This window comes from Artemia sp. Qi Xiang Cuo, chromosome 10, assembly GCF_049724085.1.
Source record: "Artemia sp. Qi Xiang Cuo chromosome 10, ASM4972408v1, whole genome shotgun sequence".
NCBI classification, from domain to species: Eukaryota; Metazoa; Arthropoda; class Branchiopoda; order Anostraca; family Artemiidae; genus Artemia; species Artemia sp. Qi Xiang Cuo.
In genome coordinates this window covers 3,625,591-3,647,021 of record NC_142803.1, presented here as the reverse complement: position 1 = coordinate 3,647,021, position 21,431 = coordinate 3,625,591, and the positions used below count along the sequence as shown (strand labels likewise).

At 34.8% G+C, this 21,431-nt stretch overlaps 3 protein-coding genes across 4 annotated transcripts in view; 1 reads left to right on the top strand and 2 right to left on the bottom strand.

Moving 5' to 3' along the window:
* Positions 1-5,021, bottom strand: part of Mocs2B (Molybdenum cofactor synthesis 2B) — a 31,368-nt gene extending 26,347 nt beyond the window's left edge. Inside the window, exon 1 of one of the 2 annotated variants that reach the window (XM_089095224.1) lies at positions 4,918-5,021. The gene's annotated coding sequence lies outside the window, so the exon portion shown is untranslated. Of the gene's footprint in view, positions 1-2,659; positions 2,757-4,917 lie in introns of those variants that run through there. The other variant, XM_089095225.1, reaches the window with a different exon arrangement.
* LOC148947365 (uncharacterized) overlaps positions 1-21,431 on the top strand; it is a 511,279-nt gene that overhangs the window by 63,644 nt on the left and 426,204 nt on the right. The window lies entirely within an intron of this gene.
* Positions 17,180-21,431, bottom strand: part of LOC148947370 (uncharacterized) — an 80,254-nt gene continuing 76,002 nt past the window's right edge. Inside the window, exon 5 of the mRNA XM_089095780.1 lies at positions 17,180-18,173. Within this exon, the coding sequence (XP_088951906.1) occupies positions 17,918-18,173 (256 nt within the window). The 3' untranslated portion in view covers positions 17,180-17,917. The remainder of the gene's footprint in view (positions 18,174-21,431) is intronic.

The window sequence follows — 21,431 nt, the reverse complement described above, 5'->3', positions numbered from 1 at the left end:
ATTTTCAAAACAACAGTTGATTAAGACTAATAAAAGTAATAAGGTGAATTTGCAGTTTACATTATGTTAAATTTTCAATTTAGCTGGGATAAAAATGACTACATTTGATACTTTTTCTTATGCTCTTTCACAGTTCAATAATAATTTTTGAGGCAAATTCAATTTTGAGCCTTTAATGGGGCTCCAAAAGGTAAAACAGTCCAGAATTGCCAGAAGTTTAAAAACATGTATAAAAAAAACTATGTAGTAAGAAAAGATTACCATTTGTAGCAGATTCAGCCAAGATAATTATTATTTTTCTTGGTCTTAATAATAAGATGTTATTAAAAACACACATTTGCATAAATTTTCTAAAAAACCGGACACCCCTCAAAACTGATGTCATAGAAAAAACAGTATCATTTTTGAGGGGTTTGTAATTCTTTTTAAAAATTTGTTTTCTGAATAAAATTTTATAATCCAGACTGAGCAAAATAATAATTGTCATTCCTGAATCAGCTACAAATTGTGATTTTTTCTCACTAACCAGTTTTTGAGAAAGCTACTTTTTACCTTTTGGTGACTGTGGGGTGTTTTGAGCCCTTTAAAGGCTCAAAATGGAATTTGCCCAGAAGTTAATTATTGAAATAGTAAATTGCATTAAAAAGATATCAAGTGATAAATTCAATTTTGTCTTAACTAAATTATATTGTAAACTGGCAAATTACCAATAATAATTACCACTCCAGGATTGGTGAAACTTTATGTCTTGTGGAAAGGCAAACCTTTACACCTTGAGTTCAGTAAGCTTGTCAAAATTCAGACTTTTGGTAAATTTTTAGAGGGCTATATAATTTAGCTAAGATGAAAGTGAAAATATAATTTGATGCCATCTTTTATGCTCTTTCATAATTCAAGAGTTGCTTCTGGGGCTAGTTGCATCTTGAGCCATTAAAGGGGCCCCAAAGGTATTTTATATGAACAATGAAAGAACACAAAAATGCATCAAATATGTTTTCACTTTCATCCTAGCTAAATTATTTGGCCAACTGCAAATTTACCATGAAATTTACCCACCCACCTAATGTGCAAACATATACCCTGAATTGTCAACAGCAAAGTTTTTGATTGGAAAATTCAGCTCTATTTTTGTTGACAGCCTTCAAAAACTTGAAATGGTAGGAAAATGGTTTATATTTGAGTTGCCTAATAAATGAGGTTTGAATTGTTTTTTTTGGAATAAATTACTATTGAACAACTTATTTTTAAACTATTGATATGGTTTTACACTTGTCAATAACCTGACTTGTGTTGAAACTTCTTTGTGTGGCTACAAAAATGAAATACCTTTTGGGCCCCTTTAACAGCTCAATATGCAACTAGCCCCAGAAGCAATTCTTGGATTATGAAAGAACATAAAAAAGGGCATCAAATGATGTTTTCACTCTCATCTTAGCTTAATTATATAGCCCACTAGAAATTTACCAGACTTTCAGTATTAGTGACTACAAACTTTGGAAATTTAAAGCAATTCTATAACATGATAGTCAATTAGTTTCAGTAAAATTCTACTTTAGCTAATTTTGGCTGTCTTGGAAATGGGTTAGATTAGGAAAATGAAACTTCCAGGGATGGGATGCCAGGCTAAAATATATCCTGGGAAGGTATTTTTAAAAATGTGTGCCTTATAAAAGTGAAACCTTGCAAAATAGATCTTCTGCTTCAATGAAGTACCACAAAATTGTATTCAGCTTCACAACTTTGCTCAATCCCAATTTATAAGGTTTTAAAGATATGGAAATACAGTTCCTAAGTAAAAAAAAAAATTAAACATTGATATGGCTTAAAATTCTACTCAAATAACAGGAATTGCATCTTCAGAACTAAAGCTGGAGAAAAATAAACTGATAACTGAAAATTAAGGTACAATATTGTTTTGTCAAAATTTCAATAGGTATAGACCTGTCCTGTAGTCAAATTTCAGGACCCTCTAGAGAGAGAAGAAGTAGAGGTAAGTACTTCAAAATACTTTACCAAGACATACTTGAGCCTTTAGACCCATCCCTGAAAATTTCATTTCCCTAACCTAACCCCTTTCCAATGTAGCAAAAAGTAGCTAAAGAAGAATTTTACCTAAAATTTTGAAAAAACAACATTTTACCTTAATTTTCAGTGATCAGTTTCTTTTACTGTAGCTTTAGTACTGAAAAATACAATTCCTGTTATTTGATTAGAGTTTTAATCCACATAAAAGTTTTTTTTAATTTAATAAATGTATTTGCATATCTTTAAAACTTTATAAATTGGGATTGAGCCAAGTTGTGAAGCTGAAAATGATTTTATTGTACTTCATTTAAACAGAAGATTTATTTTGCAAGGTTTCAGTTTTATAAGACACACATTTTTAAAGTCATCAAAGGTCAGGACCCTCTAGAGGGAGAAGGTGTGGAGATAGGTACTTGAAAATACTTTCCCAGGACATACTTTAGCCTGTAGACCCATCTGTGAAAGTTTCATTTTCCTAACCTAACCCCTTTCCAAGATAGCCAAAAGTAGTTAAAGTAGAATTTTACCCAGAAGATCTATTTTGCAAGGTTTCACTATTATAACACACAGATTTATAAAGGTCAGAAACCTCTAGAGGAACAAGGAGTGGAGGTAGGTACTTCAAAATACCTACCTAGGACATAGGGTAAAGACACCAATGATTTGACAGTGCAATTTTGGAACTACTGTCAAAATTTTCCTTCAAAACGGGATAGCTCTGCTTAGCCGTGACTTAGAGCGCCATCTCTTGGAGCCGTCGTTATATTTCGATGGCGCGAAATGTGGACACTATATCCGGTACACCCAGATAAGAAACGAACATTCAATTTGGTCAGTTTCCTGTTTTTGACACGAAAGGAGCTCCTGACAATTTTTCAGGTATGTAATGTTCAAACTGTCATTAACTGGTTATTTATTGCAAGAAAAAGTTGGGATAAGCGCCAATGTGTTGAGATACATCTGATCTTCTCTGAAATGTAGCCACGTTAGCTTTTTCTTGATATATTAAATGAAAATGGTGACGGAATGCATTGTCGAAACTAGGTTCCAAGTGTTGAAAATTCCTGTTCGATGTAGTGGAATACCAGGTAGACTAAAAATGTTCCTTCAGCCACATTCAAGCGTAAATATTGGCTTCTATCAAGGGAATTATTTCTTTGGCAAATATCTTGTAGTAACCTTGTTGAAATTTTGGACGGACAGCAACAGGCCCTTTCAAAATATAGGTAACTTTGTCGAAACTTCACTGAACACGTAAAACAGATGAGAAATAATAGGTGTCGAAATTCCAGGATCCACTGACAAAACCATAGGCACCATAGCTGTTGAATTTATGGGTGCTTTCTGTGCAACGAGAGATTTTGATGATTATTATTTCTAATAATATTTCAGATGGAAAACATTTAAACAAAAGGTTTTTTTTTAAACTTTGAAGTTTTACTTATAGACACTGGATTTTTTGATCATCTGAGGAACTGCCACTTGGCCCCATACCATGCAGGGGCGTAAATTGCTATGGGGCAGGGGGGGGGGGGGGGGGCAGTTGCCCCCCAGACCTTGTTTTGCCCCCCCCAGACCTGATTTTACCCCCCCCCCAGATTTTTTTAGATTATACCCTTATTTATCCTTCATCCAAATAAAAAATACAAATTTTATCAAATACAAAATCTTATACAAAATGACGTGTAGGCCTATGTGTTGGACAAAACCAACAGGGTATTTAGATTATACACTTATTTATCCTTCATCCGAATAAAAAAATACAAATCTTATCGACTACAAAATCTTATACAAAATGACGTGTAGGCCTATGTGTTGGACAAAACTAAGAATCGCATATGAAAATAAAATTCACTAAATCAAATAAACTTCTTAAATTTCTTGAAATCCACTCCTGTTTTCCTAGACTCTATCCCTTCCAAAAAACTAGTGAAACAATTTTGTTATACTAAATTTGTTATACTAAATACTATTTGTATTTAATAATGTGTATTAAAATTTTTTGTACCGATTTTGTTATACCAAATACTACATACTTGAAACAATTTTGTTAGTTTTATTACTTCTACTTTTTGCATAGTCTTTTATACTTTTATACATTAAATGAAGTTGAAGAAAAACAGAGAAACAAGAATATACGTGTCAAATACACCAGGTTCTGCCCACAAGTATTTAGACGCGTGTTGAATTGGGTTCCAACTTGCGTTGAAAACAGGTAACTTTTTTGTTGTGTCGAATTTGTAGGTGAAAATGCTCTTTTGGAAAATCAGAGTTTTGTACCCTTTCCAGACAAAACTTCAAACTTCTCATCAAACAGTTAGATTCCTAGATGTTTTTCCTACACACTGAAACTCTTTTCAAACCAAAAGTCTTTAAATTAAGGTTTCTAGAGTGGAAAAACTGGTTTTTTACAAAAACTGTTGAATCATTGGTACCTTTACCCTACTTTAGCCTGTAGACTCATCCCTGAAAGTTTCATTTTCCTAGCCTAACCCCTTTCTAAGATAGCCAGAAGTAGCTAAAGTAGAATTTTATCTTAGTTTCAGTAGATCTTGGGTTGGGGTTTAATTTTGGGCTATGGGAATCTGTTTTTGTAAGAAATGTATTCTTAAACTCTAGCATTCTTAAAAATATTCTTAAATTAAAAATGTATTCTTGAGCACCTGTAAGTTTTTTTTAATGCCTATATGTTGAACGCTTTTTTAAGAAATGTATTCTTAAGCTTTTGGCTACCATGGGCTGTTTTTAGCGCCTAGCAGTTTAATCAAGCTAACAGGACTACTTTTCAGGAAATAATTTACTGATTGAATAATTCCTATCATTACACACAACCTAGAAATAAACTGATTCATTATACATTTACGCACAAGCAGTAGCAAAATAAATAATTACTTTATAAGAAATTATGTTGCATTAACGACACTCCTTGACTACTAAGGTCCTTGCTTTGGCCCTGCAGTGTAGGTCCTTTCGTATTATAAGGTTATTAGGTTTTGAATTCTTGTTTTTACTGCGCCATCTACAATTGAAACCACTTGCTAAAAACGGGCCTCATAGTTTGAAACTCATAGCTTGCTTTCAGTTAATTTCACATGGCTAGTATTTTTAAGAAATCCATAGAAAAATTCTCAATTTTTTATTTATGAAAGCAATCTTATCCATGGAAACAAAGTATGTAATACAGACATCGAACGTAAATAAACTTTTTGATTCCTATCAATTGGTTGCTTGTTAAAGATAACTGGCTTAAGATTGTCGGTGCAGATTTTCGACTCTTGTTGATAGAAGAGCATCGCTAAGTGCTGAAAACTATGTTATGACAAATATGGGCTCAGGATGGCACAAAGCCTCCATTCATAGTGGAGGTCCTCGGGACTTCTTGCTGTCCAATTGTCAGCCGGCTTAAGCGCTTCGGCATAGACTTAAGAAGATGGATTAGTCCCCGTCCTGCCCTGTATCTGGGACCCTTGCTTATCCTTAGGTCAAAATGATTTCAATGATTTAAACAATATGAAGATTGTAAATGTAACTTGGAATGGAACGATGTTAAAAAAAAACTATCGTATGGAAATTTTGACTGACGAGTTTACACGATTCAAACTGGACTTATTAGGAGTTTCAGAAACTCATCGGCCCTCCAAAGGTAAAAGTACGTATCTACACTTTTCATTATTTCGATAAATCACGGCTCAAAGTTTGAGTACTTTTGAGAGCTTCAAATACGGTTTACGGTGAAACTGGACACTGGCTAATTCTGGAAATTAGTTAAATAGGTAAACAAATATGGGGATTTCATATTTTTAAGTAAAATTTTCTATTATTACTGCCCCGAAGCCTGAAACAGTAGATACGTACTTTTACCATTGGACCGTTACTCATATAAAGAGGCGCTCTAAAAAGGTAAAAGTGCGTATATGACATATACGTACTTTTACCTTTGACTCGAGACTCGAATTCGAATGAAGTCCCAAAGGTAAAAGTCTGTATAAAACATAAAACGCACTTTTACTCTGCCCAAAACCCCGTATCTATGACGTATACCGAAGGTAAAACCACGTATGAAGCATGTACAACAAGTCATTTTTTTATTCAAATAATTAGAAGTTAAAAAATAAAAAAAATAAAAAGAAATCACTGAAATACTGCAGGCAGCTAAGAAACACAGCCGTGCTTCAGCAAATCGACAGAAGCTGTTGATGAAGGCATAGTGCGCCAAAATGTACGGCGATTCTCATTCATAACAGGTACAAGTTTTTCTAAGATGGCCTTTTTCTTTTCTGGCTTTACCCCCCTTGCGCCAAGAATCGGATCTGGCAAAGGATACTTTGCCTCGTTGATTGTACTAACCAGCTTTTTTGGCACAAAACTTAGACTCTTTTCTTCACCCTCAGGGCTAGTTTTATAGAACAGTTCTGTTTTTCCCTTCTTAAAACAGACCTCACTGAACTCATCAATGGTCACGCCCAAGTTCTTCATGACGATGCCAGGAGCTTTTAAGCTTTTCCACTGGCAAAAGTCTTCTATGTCCATTTTCACGGCTTTCGTGAATTTTCTACTTTTTTCTATGGTGTCGCACAAATCCTCAAAGTCAAGAACATCCCTTTTTCGAATTCGAGACTCACTCGATCCGTGTATGGAGTCAGCCCCCATGTGCGTATGGCCTTTCACTAGATACTTGATACGAATCGTTTCAGGTCCTCCTTCACTGTTGACTATCAGTACAAATTCACTAAAAATTGTCCAATTTTTGTTCTGGGCACAGCAATTGTCAGTATAAAAAATGAAGTGCAAGATATCCCTATTCATCTTTAAGACCTTGTGGAAGGCACTACCTATATCAGGTGCATCACGTCCTTGTCGAGATTCGTTCCAAACAACGCAAAGGTTCTGGTTTTGTTGGGTGGCCTTAACGGGGGCAAACGTCTCATTAAAACACACGAGTCTTGATAGAAAAAAGGCCTCCTTTCTGCTGTGCATGATGGGAAGCAATAACACTTTTTGTAGGTCCACGGTGAACAACATGGTAGTTGAATCTTTTTCGTATTTCTGCTTATCTTCAGAAAATGCTTTTGAAACCTTTTCAACAAGATCTATGTGCTTTCTGTACAGTTCAGTCTCTTTCTCGGTTGCCTCACCATTTGTACCAGGAGTTCTCGCAGCCCCTACTTTCTCTTTTAATAGTGTGCAAATGTCACAGCTGTCACTTTGGGGCATGCACAATGATACTTTCATACCATTAAGAATCTTCCTATATGTCTCATCACAGATTTTATTTGCTGGATATTTTTCATTAAAGTCTTCTGCCATAAATTTGTAGCTCAAATCACGAGAAAGGTACCGAACATTTGGAGCGTGAGCTCGACGATAGTGTGGAATTGCTGGCTGAAAGCTTTCAATGTGCTGCATCACAAGGCTTCGATCAACTTTGTTTGGTGGCCCTGCCACTTTATGGCCCCTTCCGTCCTTGAGCTCATTCCCAAGAGCATCCCTTTCAATTTTTGACTTGATTGTAAAAATCACTCTGTCATTCTTGCCTAATCCTAGACAACCAAGGAATGTAGACTTGCAAACTGGCAAGTTTTCAACTTTTGGGGTAAGTGTGGGGTCGTCATTCGAATTTCTGGGAAGGCTGTACCTAACTGTAGTTTTTTTCTACACGCAGCTTCTGGGGCAATAGTCCTTCTTTTAACTGGTAGGAATGTCAGCAAAGAAGCGAGCCACATTTGTCTTGATTTATATTCTTTGCTCCAACATGTGTCATAAATTTTCCTGAATTCTACACTGGAAAACTTCAAACATGAGTTTGTACATTTGTTAGATTTACAGCCAGGTTCGTCAGGAAATGGATACTTCTTAACATCTCTTTCAAATTTATCTTTTTCTGAGCGAACTCGTTTTGGAGTAAGGTCAACAATAGACCTTCCTTCTCCTCCACCATTTTCTTCACGTCTATTTTCTCTATCTTGTCCCACAGACCTTGCTGCTACAGCGTCAATTACACACATGACATGGTCTGAGGAATCAGGTTCACAAACAGCATTGTTGCTTTCATTAGATGGTTGATTGTCCAAATTTAGCTGGTCATCTTGGGTCTCATAAGCTGCTGCATCCGAAGCCGAATCTTCCAAGGGCAGGAAAGGATCGGTAGGAAAATGGATCAGATTGTACTCTGGATGATCTGATGTAAGATCATTACTGACCGAAAGAGGAACTAAATCTGTAAAGAGCTTTCTCCTCTTCTTCAAAGTTGTCTGCCTTTCATCATCAGAAGACCCAAATGTCCCTTCAACGTCCTCCCAGTCAATATCAGACTCATCACTATCACCTCTACTTAAATCTTCTTTTTCGAAGTCTTCATCAGCAAAGTGTTTTAACTGTGCCTTAGTTTTAGCTTCTCCATCAGTGGTGTCCCTTGATCGAGAATGTCCAGAAAAATTGGGTGATATGTCTGTTGTTTGATTTATCTGGATGATTTCTGGGGGGGAACAGGAACTAGCTCCTCGTTGCTCTTCACTGGAAGATGGCAAGTCGGTATTTGAAGTTGATGCCTCATTTGTACTTGCTTGACATGCCAATGTCCTGAAAAATTGGAATTCTAAGAACTTGTTATCAACCTTGATTATCTCAGATGAAAGAGGGGGTTCTAGGGCTATTTTGATACATTTTTTTTTGTTTCTAAGGTAAGCAATATTTAGAGGCCCTCAATTTTTTCTCAATGTTGTAATAGTTGACCAAACTAATCCCTGATTATCTCAGATGACAGAGAAGGTTCTAGGGGTTATTTTGATGCATCCCTTGTTTTTTATTTTATTTCAAAGGTAAGTCATGTTTGTAGGCAATACTAAAAAAATGGCTTTAGGTGGTTGGTTGGTAATTTGGTATGACGCTGCTCTCCTGTACTAATTCGACAGCTACATAGCTAGCTGTGTAAACTGGTTGTAGCGGGTCTGTTGTACCTACCTGGTAGTACAGATGGGGTTTTACCAGAGGGTTTAGGCCTACTTGGAGAAAAGGTTCCAAAATAGCATGAAGCAAAATTTTCTTACCTTAAATCTCTTTCCTTTTGTATAACCAACGCTCTCTGTAAATTTAGAAAGCCTCTTGACATTCTATGCCAGTACTCTTTAATAGCTCAGAGTTGCTGGTTGTTCAGCTCTGCTCTGGTAAACAAACAATGATATTGTGCTGAATCATGACATATACGTACTTTGACCTGTGGTTTCCTTTCTCATTTTAATGTGCCGGCCAAAGGCAAAAGTACGTACCAAGGGTGAAAGTACGTATCTACACAGATACGTACTTTTACCTTTGGATGCGCCCAGAAATTTTTCAGATACGTACTTTATCCATATGCTATTTCCGTTAATATTTGGACTAGAGCCTTCTTACATATACCATTCGATTCAGCACATTTTTTTTAGTATGGTGGTGGCATTAAGTCGAGAAGTGAAAAATTGTGCATATACGTACTTTTACCTTTGGAGGGCCGTCATGTCCAAGGGGCAGGAAGAATGGAATTAGGCGATATAGGGTTTATTTATTCAGGCAAGATATACGGGGTACATAGAAACAGTGTAGGACTCATGATAAATAAGGAAGCTGCTGAGTCTTGTTTAGGCTGGGAAAGTATTAAAAATAGAATACTTATCACTGGTTTAATGACTGAAAAGAGCAGGGTGTCAGTTATAATATAATATATATAATAATATATATCCTTATAGAACCAACTGACAGTGAAAAAAGTGCCTCGGATAGATTTTACTTTCAGTTACAGGGGCAAATAAACAGGGTCCCAGGTAGAAATAAGCATAGATGGTATTCCAGCCTAGGTAAATTTAGTGAAAGAAAATAGACTTCCGCGATTTTGTAGGTAAAACAATCTAGTTATAACCAAATGCAATATTCGGTTATAAAATGGATCATAAGTTAACGTGGCATCCACATGATGGTAAAACAGCTAACCTTTTTGATTTTGTAATTGTAAATCAAAGACTGGCAGGATCAACACAAAATAGTAGAGAATATACCTGTGCAATTATTGATCTTAAAAGTAAAGATCGCCAGCTAGTAGTGTCTAGGCTCGTTTTTGAAGCTAAAATTTTGAAAGAGTAGCTACTTTCTTGGAAATTTTGGCGTTTGTAGATTCCACAATGAGAATTTAAGAGAAACTCCAGGAACAGTGGAATATCAAATGGAGAAGAAAGACTCTTCTGGACTTGGACTATGCTGATGATATTCTAGATGAAAGTACGAGCAAAATAAATTTACATTTAGAGATTTTGCCAGCTCAGGGTGCTAGAATTGGTTTGAAAACAAACGTTAGGAAGTCTAAGTCACTTAGGCTAGGAATAAGTGAAGATGGAATGGTGACGTTGGGCAACAAAAAGATTGATCAAGTGGACAGCTTCACGTACCTTGGTAGTACTATTAGTAAAGACAGTGAGAGCAGTGAACATATTAAGAACAGAATAGCCAAGGCTTAGGGTGTTTTTTCACAGTTGAAAAAAAATTTAAAGAAAGGGAAAATAAATCTGGAAACCAGGATTAGAACAATGGAGGCTACATTGACGACATTGGTCCAACATGGCTCTGAAGTATGGGTGCACCAAGAAATGGACTACAATTTGCAAGATGTTTTCCAGACAAATCGCCAACAGTTTGGTTTGTGTACAAGCGCACCCGCAGAAACTTTTCCAGGGGAGGGGGGCAGATACCAGAATAGCGGAGATCGGAGGAGAAATAAATTCGTTACTTTAGAAATAAATTTGAGCCATAGATTTGCACATTAGGGGAGGGGGGGTAAAGTATAGCGGGACAGAATATATGGGAAAAATATAAATCGGGCTATATATTTGCACATATGAGGGGGGGGGGGTAAAGTATTTGGATAGTTTGATGTCAGAAAACAATTCTTTCTAGGTTTATGACCACTAAATACATCCTAAGACAACACTGACTATACATGACATATGAAGCTAAGAAAGGAAAGGAAATAATAAATGAAAAATAAAATCACAAACGGTGAGAAAACGATGATTTTGTCAGCCAGTGGTCACTGGCTGACAAAATCCTCGTTTTTTCATCTTTTTTTATTCTATTTTTCATTTATTATTTCCTTTCCTCTTTTAGCTTCATATGTATATGGCCACTAAAAAATTACAAAAAAAAAATGTTTCATTTAAGAGTTTTTTTCTATGTGTTAAATGTTTTTTTTTTCAATGACCGTTTTTCCAAGTATTAAGTACTATTATTAGGTTAATGTAGCGCTTCATTTAAGCGTTTTATGATGATCGCTGATCAAAGTTTATGTTATTTGTGCCTTTCATTTGTGTTATTTTACTGTGTTCATGGCCGTATGTTTGGCTTTAAAATACACCTATCTATCTATCTATCTAATATACAGAATAATTATACAAAACACACATTGCATGCAGACCCGCTATACTGTATCCTTCCCTCCCCCTAATGTGCAAATATATAGCCCAAATTTATTTCTAAAGTAACGAAGAAACTAACGAAAACCTGCGTGTTTTCGAATTTTACACAGCGTAAACTTGAGTGAGTGGCGCATAATATACAAGTACCAAAATTCCTTCCCCCAACGGAAATTATAAAATAAAAATAAAATTCTCAAATTTGAAAAGCCTTTATTTAAGGGGGGGGGGGGTATTTTCCAGGGGGGCTATTTTCCGAAGGGTAATCGCCAGGGGGAGGTGGGGTCAATGACGTCACCAGACTGATCATGACACTTTTAGAATGATCATATTTCAAACAGTGAGTGGTACAAAAATGTTATTCTATGCCAGCATACAAAAAACAACAGTTCTGATTTAAAAAAAGAATGTTTAGTGTTTTATTCATATTTTTACTAATTACTATTAATTTTACTATTCAATTTAAGCCATTTTAATTTAAGCCAAACTAATCCACGTAGGGAAAAGATGCTATTAGAGTTACTACAGTGAGAACACCAAAGCAACTGACCTGGTATCAGTTGTCATTCTTCACCAGTCAGTTGCTCTGGAGTGTTCTCACTGAAATAAATCTAATAGTATCTTTTCCCTACGTGGACTAGCTTGCGCCAATTGTATACTTCTTATTGGTGGTGATTTTACTTTTTTTTAGTTTTAGTTTGTGTTTTTATTATGTTTTTCTAGTGTTTCTCTCGTGCAGAAGACGCCTTGTTTTGAAATAGGTGAAATATTCGCATCGTTTTACATTTTTCGTCTTTTCTCTCCACTGGCCTTAGTCTCGTTTTTTTTTTTTATTGAGATTTTCCTCTCTGTTGTTTTTTTTAATAATGAGAAAAAGGTTAAAATGACTAGGGCACGTTCTACGGATGAAAGGTAACAGATTGTCCCTTTTGGCCAACCGTCTAGGGCTAAACGGCAAACATTTCATCCACGGTTGGGACGGGAGGGTGTCAAAAAGAAAGATTCAAGGGAAATGGGAGTTTTCTTTAAGGTTGTAGAAAGAGGGGCTTTGAAGAAATTAGGACGGAGGAGCATCCGTAGCTGTGTTGGCCTCAGGTGGTTTGGTGCTGCTGTGAGTTGTTGCTAGTAGTAGTAGCTTGTCTATCCTCAGTTTTTGCGGCTTCTAGCACGTAGTAATGTTATCATGTATAGCCAAAAAGCACCTAGACACCCGACGCTTTTTTAATACTGGAAAATAAGGCGCTTACACGTCTTTATTAATACTTTTGTCTATGGTTCAGACAAAAAGAAGCTTACAGATCAAATTATACTTTTAGATAAAACTTCTAAGTTTCAATTAAAGAAGGTGAACTTTAATCAACTCTAAGAACTGGATTTAGCAAACAAAAAATAGCTGACCGAGGAAGAAGACATGACACCCTCAAACTAAAAAAGTTTCTCCTATCCTAAAGTGGGCAGCAAGACCATTATTTACACAATTCTCAGACCCAAACCAGCTTTCTTTGATAAAATTAGCTGTTAGAGATTTGGTGAAACAACGAACATAAGATAGCTTTAAAAGCAAAGAAGAAAGCCAGAAACCATCTTCTGAAATATCCTTGCCCTCAAGAACTCTTGGTGTTAAGGAAAACAGAATCAGTATTTAAAATTTCTGTGAGGATATGAAGGCTATTTTAGACCATTTTCTGATTTTGTACAAACAAGGATTGCCTCAATGCTGTCAATAATGCTTTTTCTATTTCAAAATTGTTATTCATATGGAATTAATTAAAAAGGTTTCCAAAAAACAAGTTGTTCAAAGAAAACGCAAGGCCAAATTAAACTTAAGATGAGCAGAAATACAAGCTTATAATAATCCAAACTCAAAAGGATATAAATTACCATTAAAGAATAAACAAAACACAAAACGAACTAAATTAAATAAACAATCATAACAAACAAACATACAAACTATATTACACATATTTTCTTTTGTACTTATTACATTATTGAAAATAACATGAAAACTACAGCTAAATAAAATCTTGAGCTGATGAGCTTTCAACAAATAATATCATTATACCTAAAATATTCAGTTTAATTCATTATTTTTTCCAAGACTCTTTATGACACATAATATAGTTTTCATTACAAATAAGAGCTATTTCCCGCTTCATATACCGTAAAAGTTTAAATTTAAAGACCTTGACATAAAAATTAAAGACCTTGAAATAAAAAACGACACAATTTTGGCCAGTTTCGATGCTATTTCTATGCATACTTCTTGTAATATTATAAAGTGTGAACTTGCTCTTCAAATAAATCTAGAAGATAATATTGACCAGTTGGACTATAAAACACTAGATATCGCAAACCGTTATGAGTCTTGTTCGTCTATGCAATAATCTTCCATATATTTCCTGTACAATAATCAATTGTTCATCCAAATTATAGTTCTACCAATGGTTACAAACCTTTCACCTTTTCTGGCCACTTTTCACATGGAATTTATTAAAACCTCCGCTTTGAATACTTTTCCTCTGAAACACCGTTTCCGGAGCCTTTTTGTCGATGATGTTATTTCTGTGTGTGATGATGAAGAGATTGCACTTAATGCATTTTTGCCTCATTTTAACACTTTGGATTCTAACCCTCAATTCACTTTAGAACTATAAGATAATCATAAACTGCCTTTTCTAGACGCCTTAATCTTCAAAAAAACGCTAAGCCTTTAGTTTTCAATTCATAGAAAACCTAAACACAGTGATAGGTATTTGTATTTCTCTTCCAACCACCCTCCTTGCGTAAAAGAGGAGTAGTTATATATTTGGTTGATTGTGTAATAAGAATATGCTCAGAAGCTCATATAGTCCCAGAACTGAATTATCTGAAGGACATTTTGTTTTGCAATGGATATCCCATCAAGTTACTGGAATCCATCATAGAAAAAAGACAAAACAAGACAAAAAAGAATTCATCATCTCCACAGCCTCCAACAGATCTCATCCCTTTAGAAGGTGATAAGAAAGTTTTCACTGTTTTTTCCTGTTTTCCCAAATTGAGAGACAAACTGCCAAGAGTTCTAAAAAAACATAACCTTAATGTCACCTTTAAAAATTCGAATACAGAGCTTTTTCAACAGCGGCAAAGATAAAACCAACCCCATTTTGGGAGTGGGGTTTATAGGGTTCCCTGTTCTTTCGGTTGTTTCTATGTTGGAAGAATTCCACAACAATTGGGGGAGAGGTTGTCAGAACACAGGTCCTCAATCGACAAAGTTATGGGGCTTTAGATTCAGCCTTGGCTCAACATGTCTGTGACAATCCACATCATTTTATTTAATAACACTTCCATTATTGCCCCGCTAAAGGTCTCATGCAGGTTTCTAGGGAGGCAGTCGCAATACAAAAGCACATTCACCAAAGGGTAGCCCTGAATAGAGATACTGGATAAACTTATTGAAGCCCCATTTATAATGAACTTAATAATTCTGAGCATTTTTATATCGATCAACAAAATCATATTTTGCAACCTAACTGAATCTGTGATAAATATCTTACCTGGGAAGTGATTGGCTTTTAAAAATGCTCTATTTAAATTTAAAAATTGAATTGCCATTATTCAGTTACTCTTTCATCGTTATTTTAAGAGGATCTTCTTTTTTAGTTTTTGTTTCAAGATTTTGTTTTATATTATCTTTATAATTTTATCAGTATTTGTGTAATATTTTCTGCAATAAGGACAGTCAAACGGAGTTCTTGACCGAAATATTTGTATTGTAATCTGCGATTGCTTTTTTTTCACTGTTTGTTTTGATTTTCGTTTCTATCTTCTTTAGGGTTTTTATCGTTTTGTTACAATAATGAACAAAATATATATCTCAAAATTTCGATCAAATATATTTTGGGAAAAGAGGGCGTGGGGGCTAGTTGTCCTACGATCCATTTCAACTCCGAAACAGAAACTTAAACTTTCAATTTCCAACTAAACAAGCTTCTTCCAAAATTTGTACGAATTTCACTTCCCTAAAATCTGACATGATCCTGGGGCATAACTTACAACCCTTGTCTTGGGTTCTGGGAATTGTGTCAACCCGGAAGACATTGTTATATGATCTATGGACTATTTCGAATAAAATGGCTATCTCAAGAGTTAGATCGGGTGCATTTGAAGAGAAGAGGGCATGGGGGGAGCTATTTGGCCGTCGATTACTTTTGACTCTTTGAAAGGGAAATATACCTTCGATTTACAATCAAATGAGCATCCTCCAAAGTTTATACGGGACTTTTTCCATAAAAACTTTATATCCATCATGGTCACCACTTACAACCCTTATTCCCAGGCTCTGATGGTTATTTCAATCTCGAAGGCACTTTCGTATACTCTTGGGACTACTTTGAAAACAATGGCTATCTCACGTTTTTCAACCACATACATTTGGAGAAAAAGAGCACACAGAGGGAAGGAGGGTAGTTGGCCACCGATCCCATTCAAAGCTTAACAATGAAACTAGAATTTTGAATTTCAAATCAAATGAGCCCCCCCCCCTCGAAAGTTTATACTACCACCTCTTCAATAAAAACCTTATATTCCCCCACGGTATAAATTACAACACTTGCCTTTGGGATCTGGGGCCGTGTCAACCCTGAGTTTTGTTATATGATATTTGGGGTAGGGGAGAATCCGTCTTCATCAAGTTAGGAGACCTTTGAAAAGGCTTGAGCAAGAGCATTTGCCTTTTCCTGGCCTAACTGGATCATCGTCCCTTCAACATTAAGCGTCCCTTCAACATTAACATTTTTGTTGATTTGGCATTGACCTTCTAATTTTATGAGTTTAATTTGTTTTTGTTTTTACCATTTTTACGTATTTGACATTGACCCTTTTATAATTTTCTGTTGTTGTTTGTTTGTTTTTGCTTCTTTTTTCGTTTTGTTGACGCTAAAGTGCGAATTCAGTCCATTTGGGCTAGTGATAGCCGTTTTCAACAATAAATCTTATCTTATGTCTTATAACAGTCTTGTGGCTTAAGAGATCCGAACAGTAAAAACTTGATTTTGCAAAAAAGGGTTTAACTTTTTCACAATTCCTTGTAATGCTGAAACTAAATTCTGATAAAAGAAAGGAAGTTTGGTCAGATAAAATGACTAAGCGACGTTGATATGGCAGTTCCAGCTATTATTTTAACTCAAACAAACCCTCTGAAGTCTTTCCATAAAGCTTATGTAGAACGATTCAGAGACTAGAGATAAAAATGATCTACAACAGAGTTTTCCCCAAAACAAAGAAATTTTTAAACAAAGCTACGTGAAACTTGTTTGCCGATACAAAGTGGGATTTCTGTCCGAATCAAAATCCAGCCACTTATTCAGGAAATCTCATCTCAATGTTTAAGCAAGTTTTTGTTTTTTTAATTCGTTCCAACAAATCTTAAACATTACTTATTGAAGTCTGAGGTAGTGAGTACACACCTTCGTTTTTAATAAAATTATCGACATCCATTGTTTTTCGAAATGTTAACTTAAACAAATCTTAGGCAATAAATTAATATTTACAAACAATAAAAATAGGTTAGGAGACACACAAAATAATTAGTGCATAACAGTCTGTGCAAATTCACAGAAATAAAATATCAGTTAAAATACCCAGAAATGAAAAAAAGCCAGAACAAAAAGGCAAACCAATTAAAATGAATATCTTCCTTTTTTAAAAACTATCTTTAGGCCTAAAAGAAAAATTACTTTCTGAGTATATAAGTGTATTTCTGAGAAAATTAAACAAGTTATGAATAATAAATAAATACATATATTTTTAAAAGACAAGCTCCAAAACACCGGTATCAGTAAAAATTCACCGAAACAAAGAAAAGACAGAATAAACGTGACTTTCAGAAATAAGCTTTAAATGAAAGTTTTTTTACTGAGTTGCTCTTATTATTATTCTTCTATATCTTTTTTTATTCTTCTTTAAAATTTGTATACTGCTCAGTGCTTCCATTTCTTTTCTATTTTTTTGCGTTTCCCTGAATTTCCACAGAAAAATTGAGTTCTGATAAATCTTTCTGAAGGGTAGCGTAACAAAAAAAAGTTAGCTAAAAAATTTAGAAAATGTAACTTATTTAGTGTTAACGTCCGTATATCTAAGTTACTTTTGGGAAGATTTCAAAGAACCAAAATTGCCTTTTGAAGTTTGTTGGAACCCCAGCGTCTTTTGAAGCTGAGTTGTGAATAACCATTTACTCTCAATCCTTTACTAAGGCTCAGAAAATTGACACCCCATGCCTCAGTTAGAGAAGTTATTTCTAGGATTTGAGAACATTTGCTTATGACCCCCACCGGAAACTTTTTGTATACTTTTTGTACTATAAATTTTTATGTAGAATTTTTTGGCTTCGTTTATCCGCCTTTACGGCCCGCCAGGTAATAGTGATTTTTTTTTTTTTTTTTTTTTTTAGCTAATACAATTGAATAATAGTCCAGTCACAATTCGTTGTCAAAACCTTCAGCACTACTACTATTCTCCTTTACACTGGAATCTCTCTTGTCGCTGTAATCATCAAAATAAATAGTTTGTTCAGTTTGTGGGGACTTGCTCCATTTTTTGAGAACCTCAAAGACGGAGAACGGACAGTCTCGGAACTGGCGTCCACAACCTTTACCTGTTGCATTTCTCATACGACCCACCTTTTCAGCTTCTAGGTAGTCACGAAGGAATTCATTCTCTCCTTGTTTAGGACTGCAAAAGAATAAACTTAAGATCAAACTAAAAATAGAGTTTAATACTTTCTTACAAAAAGTATATATCACCAAGCAAAAAAAAAAAACAAAAAACGAAAAACAAAAATACCTTAGGAAGTTTTGAAAGGCTAGTACAATTTCTTCTAAGTTTTTATAAAAAGCCTCAAAAACGAAGCATACAAATTGGCAATCAACCCATTGTTAGAGGAGGTCTTCTGCGCAAGAAAACACGGTAAAACAAATTGAACTAGTGAAACACAGGCAAATTAAAATTCAAACACCTCTCAGTCTAGCGCAGCTAGACAGCTTAATTGAAACCACAAGGAATAATTTAAAACAACATAAATCATAGAATAAGTGATTCCAACAACAGACAGTCTAGAAATACTGTTACAAAAGGAAGAAGAAAATTTTTAAAATCATTTAAGCAAAGACAAGACGGACAAAACATAAGATTGTCTCCGAGATCAGCGAGTGTTGGATCTGGGGTTTGTCGTGGGAGGAGGGAGATAATATATATTTTCCACCCCCTGCGACACCATCAATAGTGTAAATGTTACAATTCTCGTCGAGAGTGACAGCTGAATGTATTTCCTGGAAATATAATACCATAAATATATGATATGTACGCTCTTTATCAAAATTGATGGTTAAAATATACATAATATTATTAAATTTAAAAATAATTTCAATCTCTCAAACATAGCCTAAGGCATAATCCTAGCTAAATGACAATGGGTTAGGTCAAAAGAATGTGAAGCGTATTTTTTTTTTAAGTACATATTTGCATAGTGAAGTTATGGTACTTGTATGATAAACCCCCTATCGCTCAAGTTGTTCATTCATTGACGCATTAAAGAACCGGATTTTAAAGTTAGTTTCTTTCATCTTAGTGTCCGACAAGACAAAAAGAAGTGACAGAATAGATGACAAATTTATAATTTGGGTAATATAATCGTATATTAGGGGTGGGTGGGGGTAAAGTATTTGAACATTGCGAAGTTAGAAAACAGTTTTTACTTCATAATATGCAGAATAATTACACCCAACACATTAGGCATGCAGACCTGCTATACTTTACCCCCACACCCTAATGTGCAAATATATAACCCAAATTTGTTTCTAAAGTATTATATTTTTATCTTTTTTGGTATATTTCATTAGTTTTGACCGTTTTTTTTATTTTATTTGCTTTAAAGTAACAGCCTTCTAGCTTTTTTTTTTTTTTTTAGCAAATCAGATGTTTTTTTTTTTTATAACCGAAGCGCAAGAAAAAAAATTAATGCGGACACAAACCCGCAGTGGTTATCAAAACGGGCAGTGGCTTATATTTCTATTAGCGTTGTAGTTTATGTGATCAATTTTGTCAATTCACCCATTAGCCTTATGGCTTAAATACAAAAATTGAAGTTAGGTTTAGCCTTGCCATAAACGACACAAGAAGAGTTATAAGGCGGCTATATCTTACGAAACGTATTCACAATATAAAGAGACCAGATCTCACCTAGTCTTAATTCCTGTGTTAATTCATTATTAATATAAAATATAAATTTACATTATAAATAATAATGTTAATTCATTATTATTATTTTTAGCATTCTTATTGTCTCGGTTTTTCCCATTAATCTTTTCTAAATTATTTTCTGGTACTCGTGCATAAGTATGACGGCACTAGACATTTAAGGTCCAAACCGGCGGTGCTGATCTCCGTTTCGTGGCCCTTCAGCCAGGAAGTGCAATGGGGGGCTGGGGACTTTTATATATTGTACAAGGAAACTAATCACGAATAAACCGTCAAACAGAAACAGGCTATTCTCAAGAGACCGCTATATATAAATGACAGCAAAACCGTGGTCTCTCAGTGACTTACATTATTTAAACGATTGTTTTTTGGGGTTTAAGGAGTGAAAAGGTACCTAGGTTAGGGTAGGGCACGTATTTAATATATGCTATGCTTTACCCCTCCCCCCCTAATGTGCAAATATATAGCCAAAATTTGTTTATAAACTATTATATATTCATCCTATTTTATTTCATTAGCATTAACCAAACTTGTCTTCCTTAGCAGTATATAAGTGTCCTTATTATGCACCAGTACCTATTTGCCTCCTTTCCTAATACAACAATTGTGAAAGATCACTTCTGTTAACATGAATCACTTCAAATCTAAGATAAATAGGAAAAATTGAACAGTGTTCTATTTAAGCTTTATTAGTTATATTCGCCTAGTTTACCGTCAGGGGCGAACAGTGTCCATGCACAATAAGCATACAGTTCTACTATCATAATAGGTGGATTCGGAAACGTACGGGTTTTGAAAAAAAATGACGTTAATTTACTGAGGCAGTGTTTTCATGTCTCTCTGTTATGGGTCGTTACTTTGCTGATTAATTTCCGGGTTACCGATTCTGAATTTTTTTTTTCTCCAGAAAATTAAAAGCACAGAGATTATTTAATCTAGTGGAAAGAATCTGTAACATTTTAGCTGGAATCTAACATTTAGCAAACTCTTACAGGTGACTTGTAATCCAGAATTTGTGGTTTGACTAGTAAGAAGGGACCAAGAATTGGTTGAAGTTTTCAAATGAATGTATTAGAGCAAACTTTTCTGTGCAAAATGCCTAGTACCTTGACGGTGGAAAATAAAAGAATGAGTCAGAGGTGATTTTAAATAAGTTAAATAAAAAAACAAGTTTTTTTTAACTGAAAATAAGGAGCGACATTAAATCTTAAAACAGATAGAAGTTATTCCGTATATGAAAGGGGCTGTCCCCTCCTCAGCACCTCGCTCTTTACGCTAAAGTTAGACTCTTTCTCACAACTTTTTTTTCTTAAAACAATAAAATTTTTAGCGTAAAGAGCAAGGCGTTGAGGAGGGGACAGCCCCTTTCATATACGGAATAATTTCGGTCCGTTTTAAGTTTTAATGTCGCTCCTTACTTTCAGTTAAAATAACATGTTTTTTTAAATTTAATTTTTGAACGTTTTTGAATTAATGCGGGTTTTTATCTTGGCTCACCGTACATGAGTAATTAAAATAAAATTTGCATATTCATTTTTCTTTTATTTGGTTAAATGGCTTTCTCGAAAGTTGTTTAATTTTATTTACGAACTTTTTTATTAGTAATAAATATACGTAACTTACTACTTAACTGACGTAACGAACTTCTATATTCGTATGTTTTTATTACGTGTATTAGGGGATTCGCCCCCTAGTCAATACCTTGCTCTTTACGCTAAAGTTCGAATTCTGTTC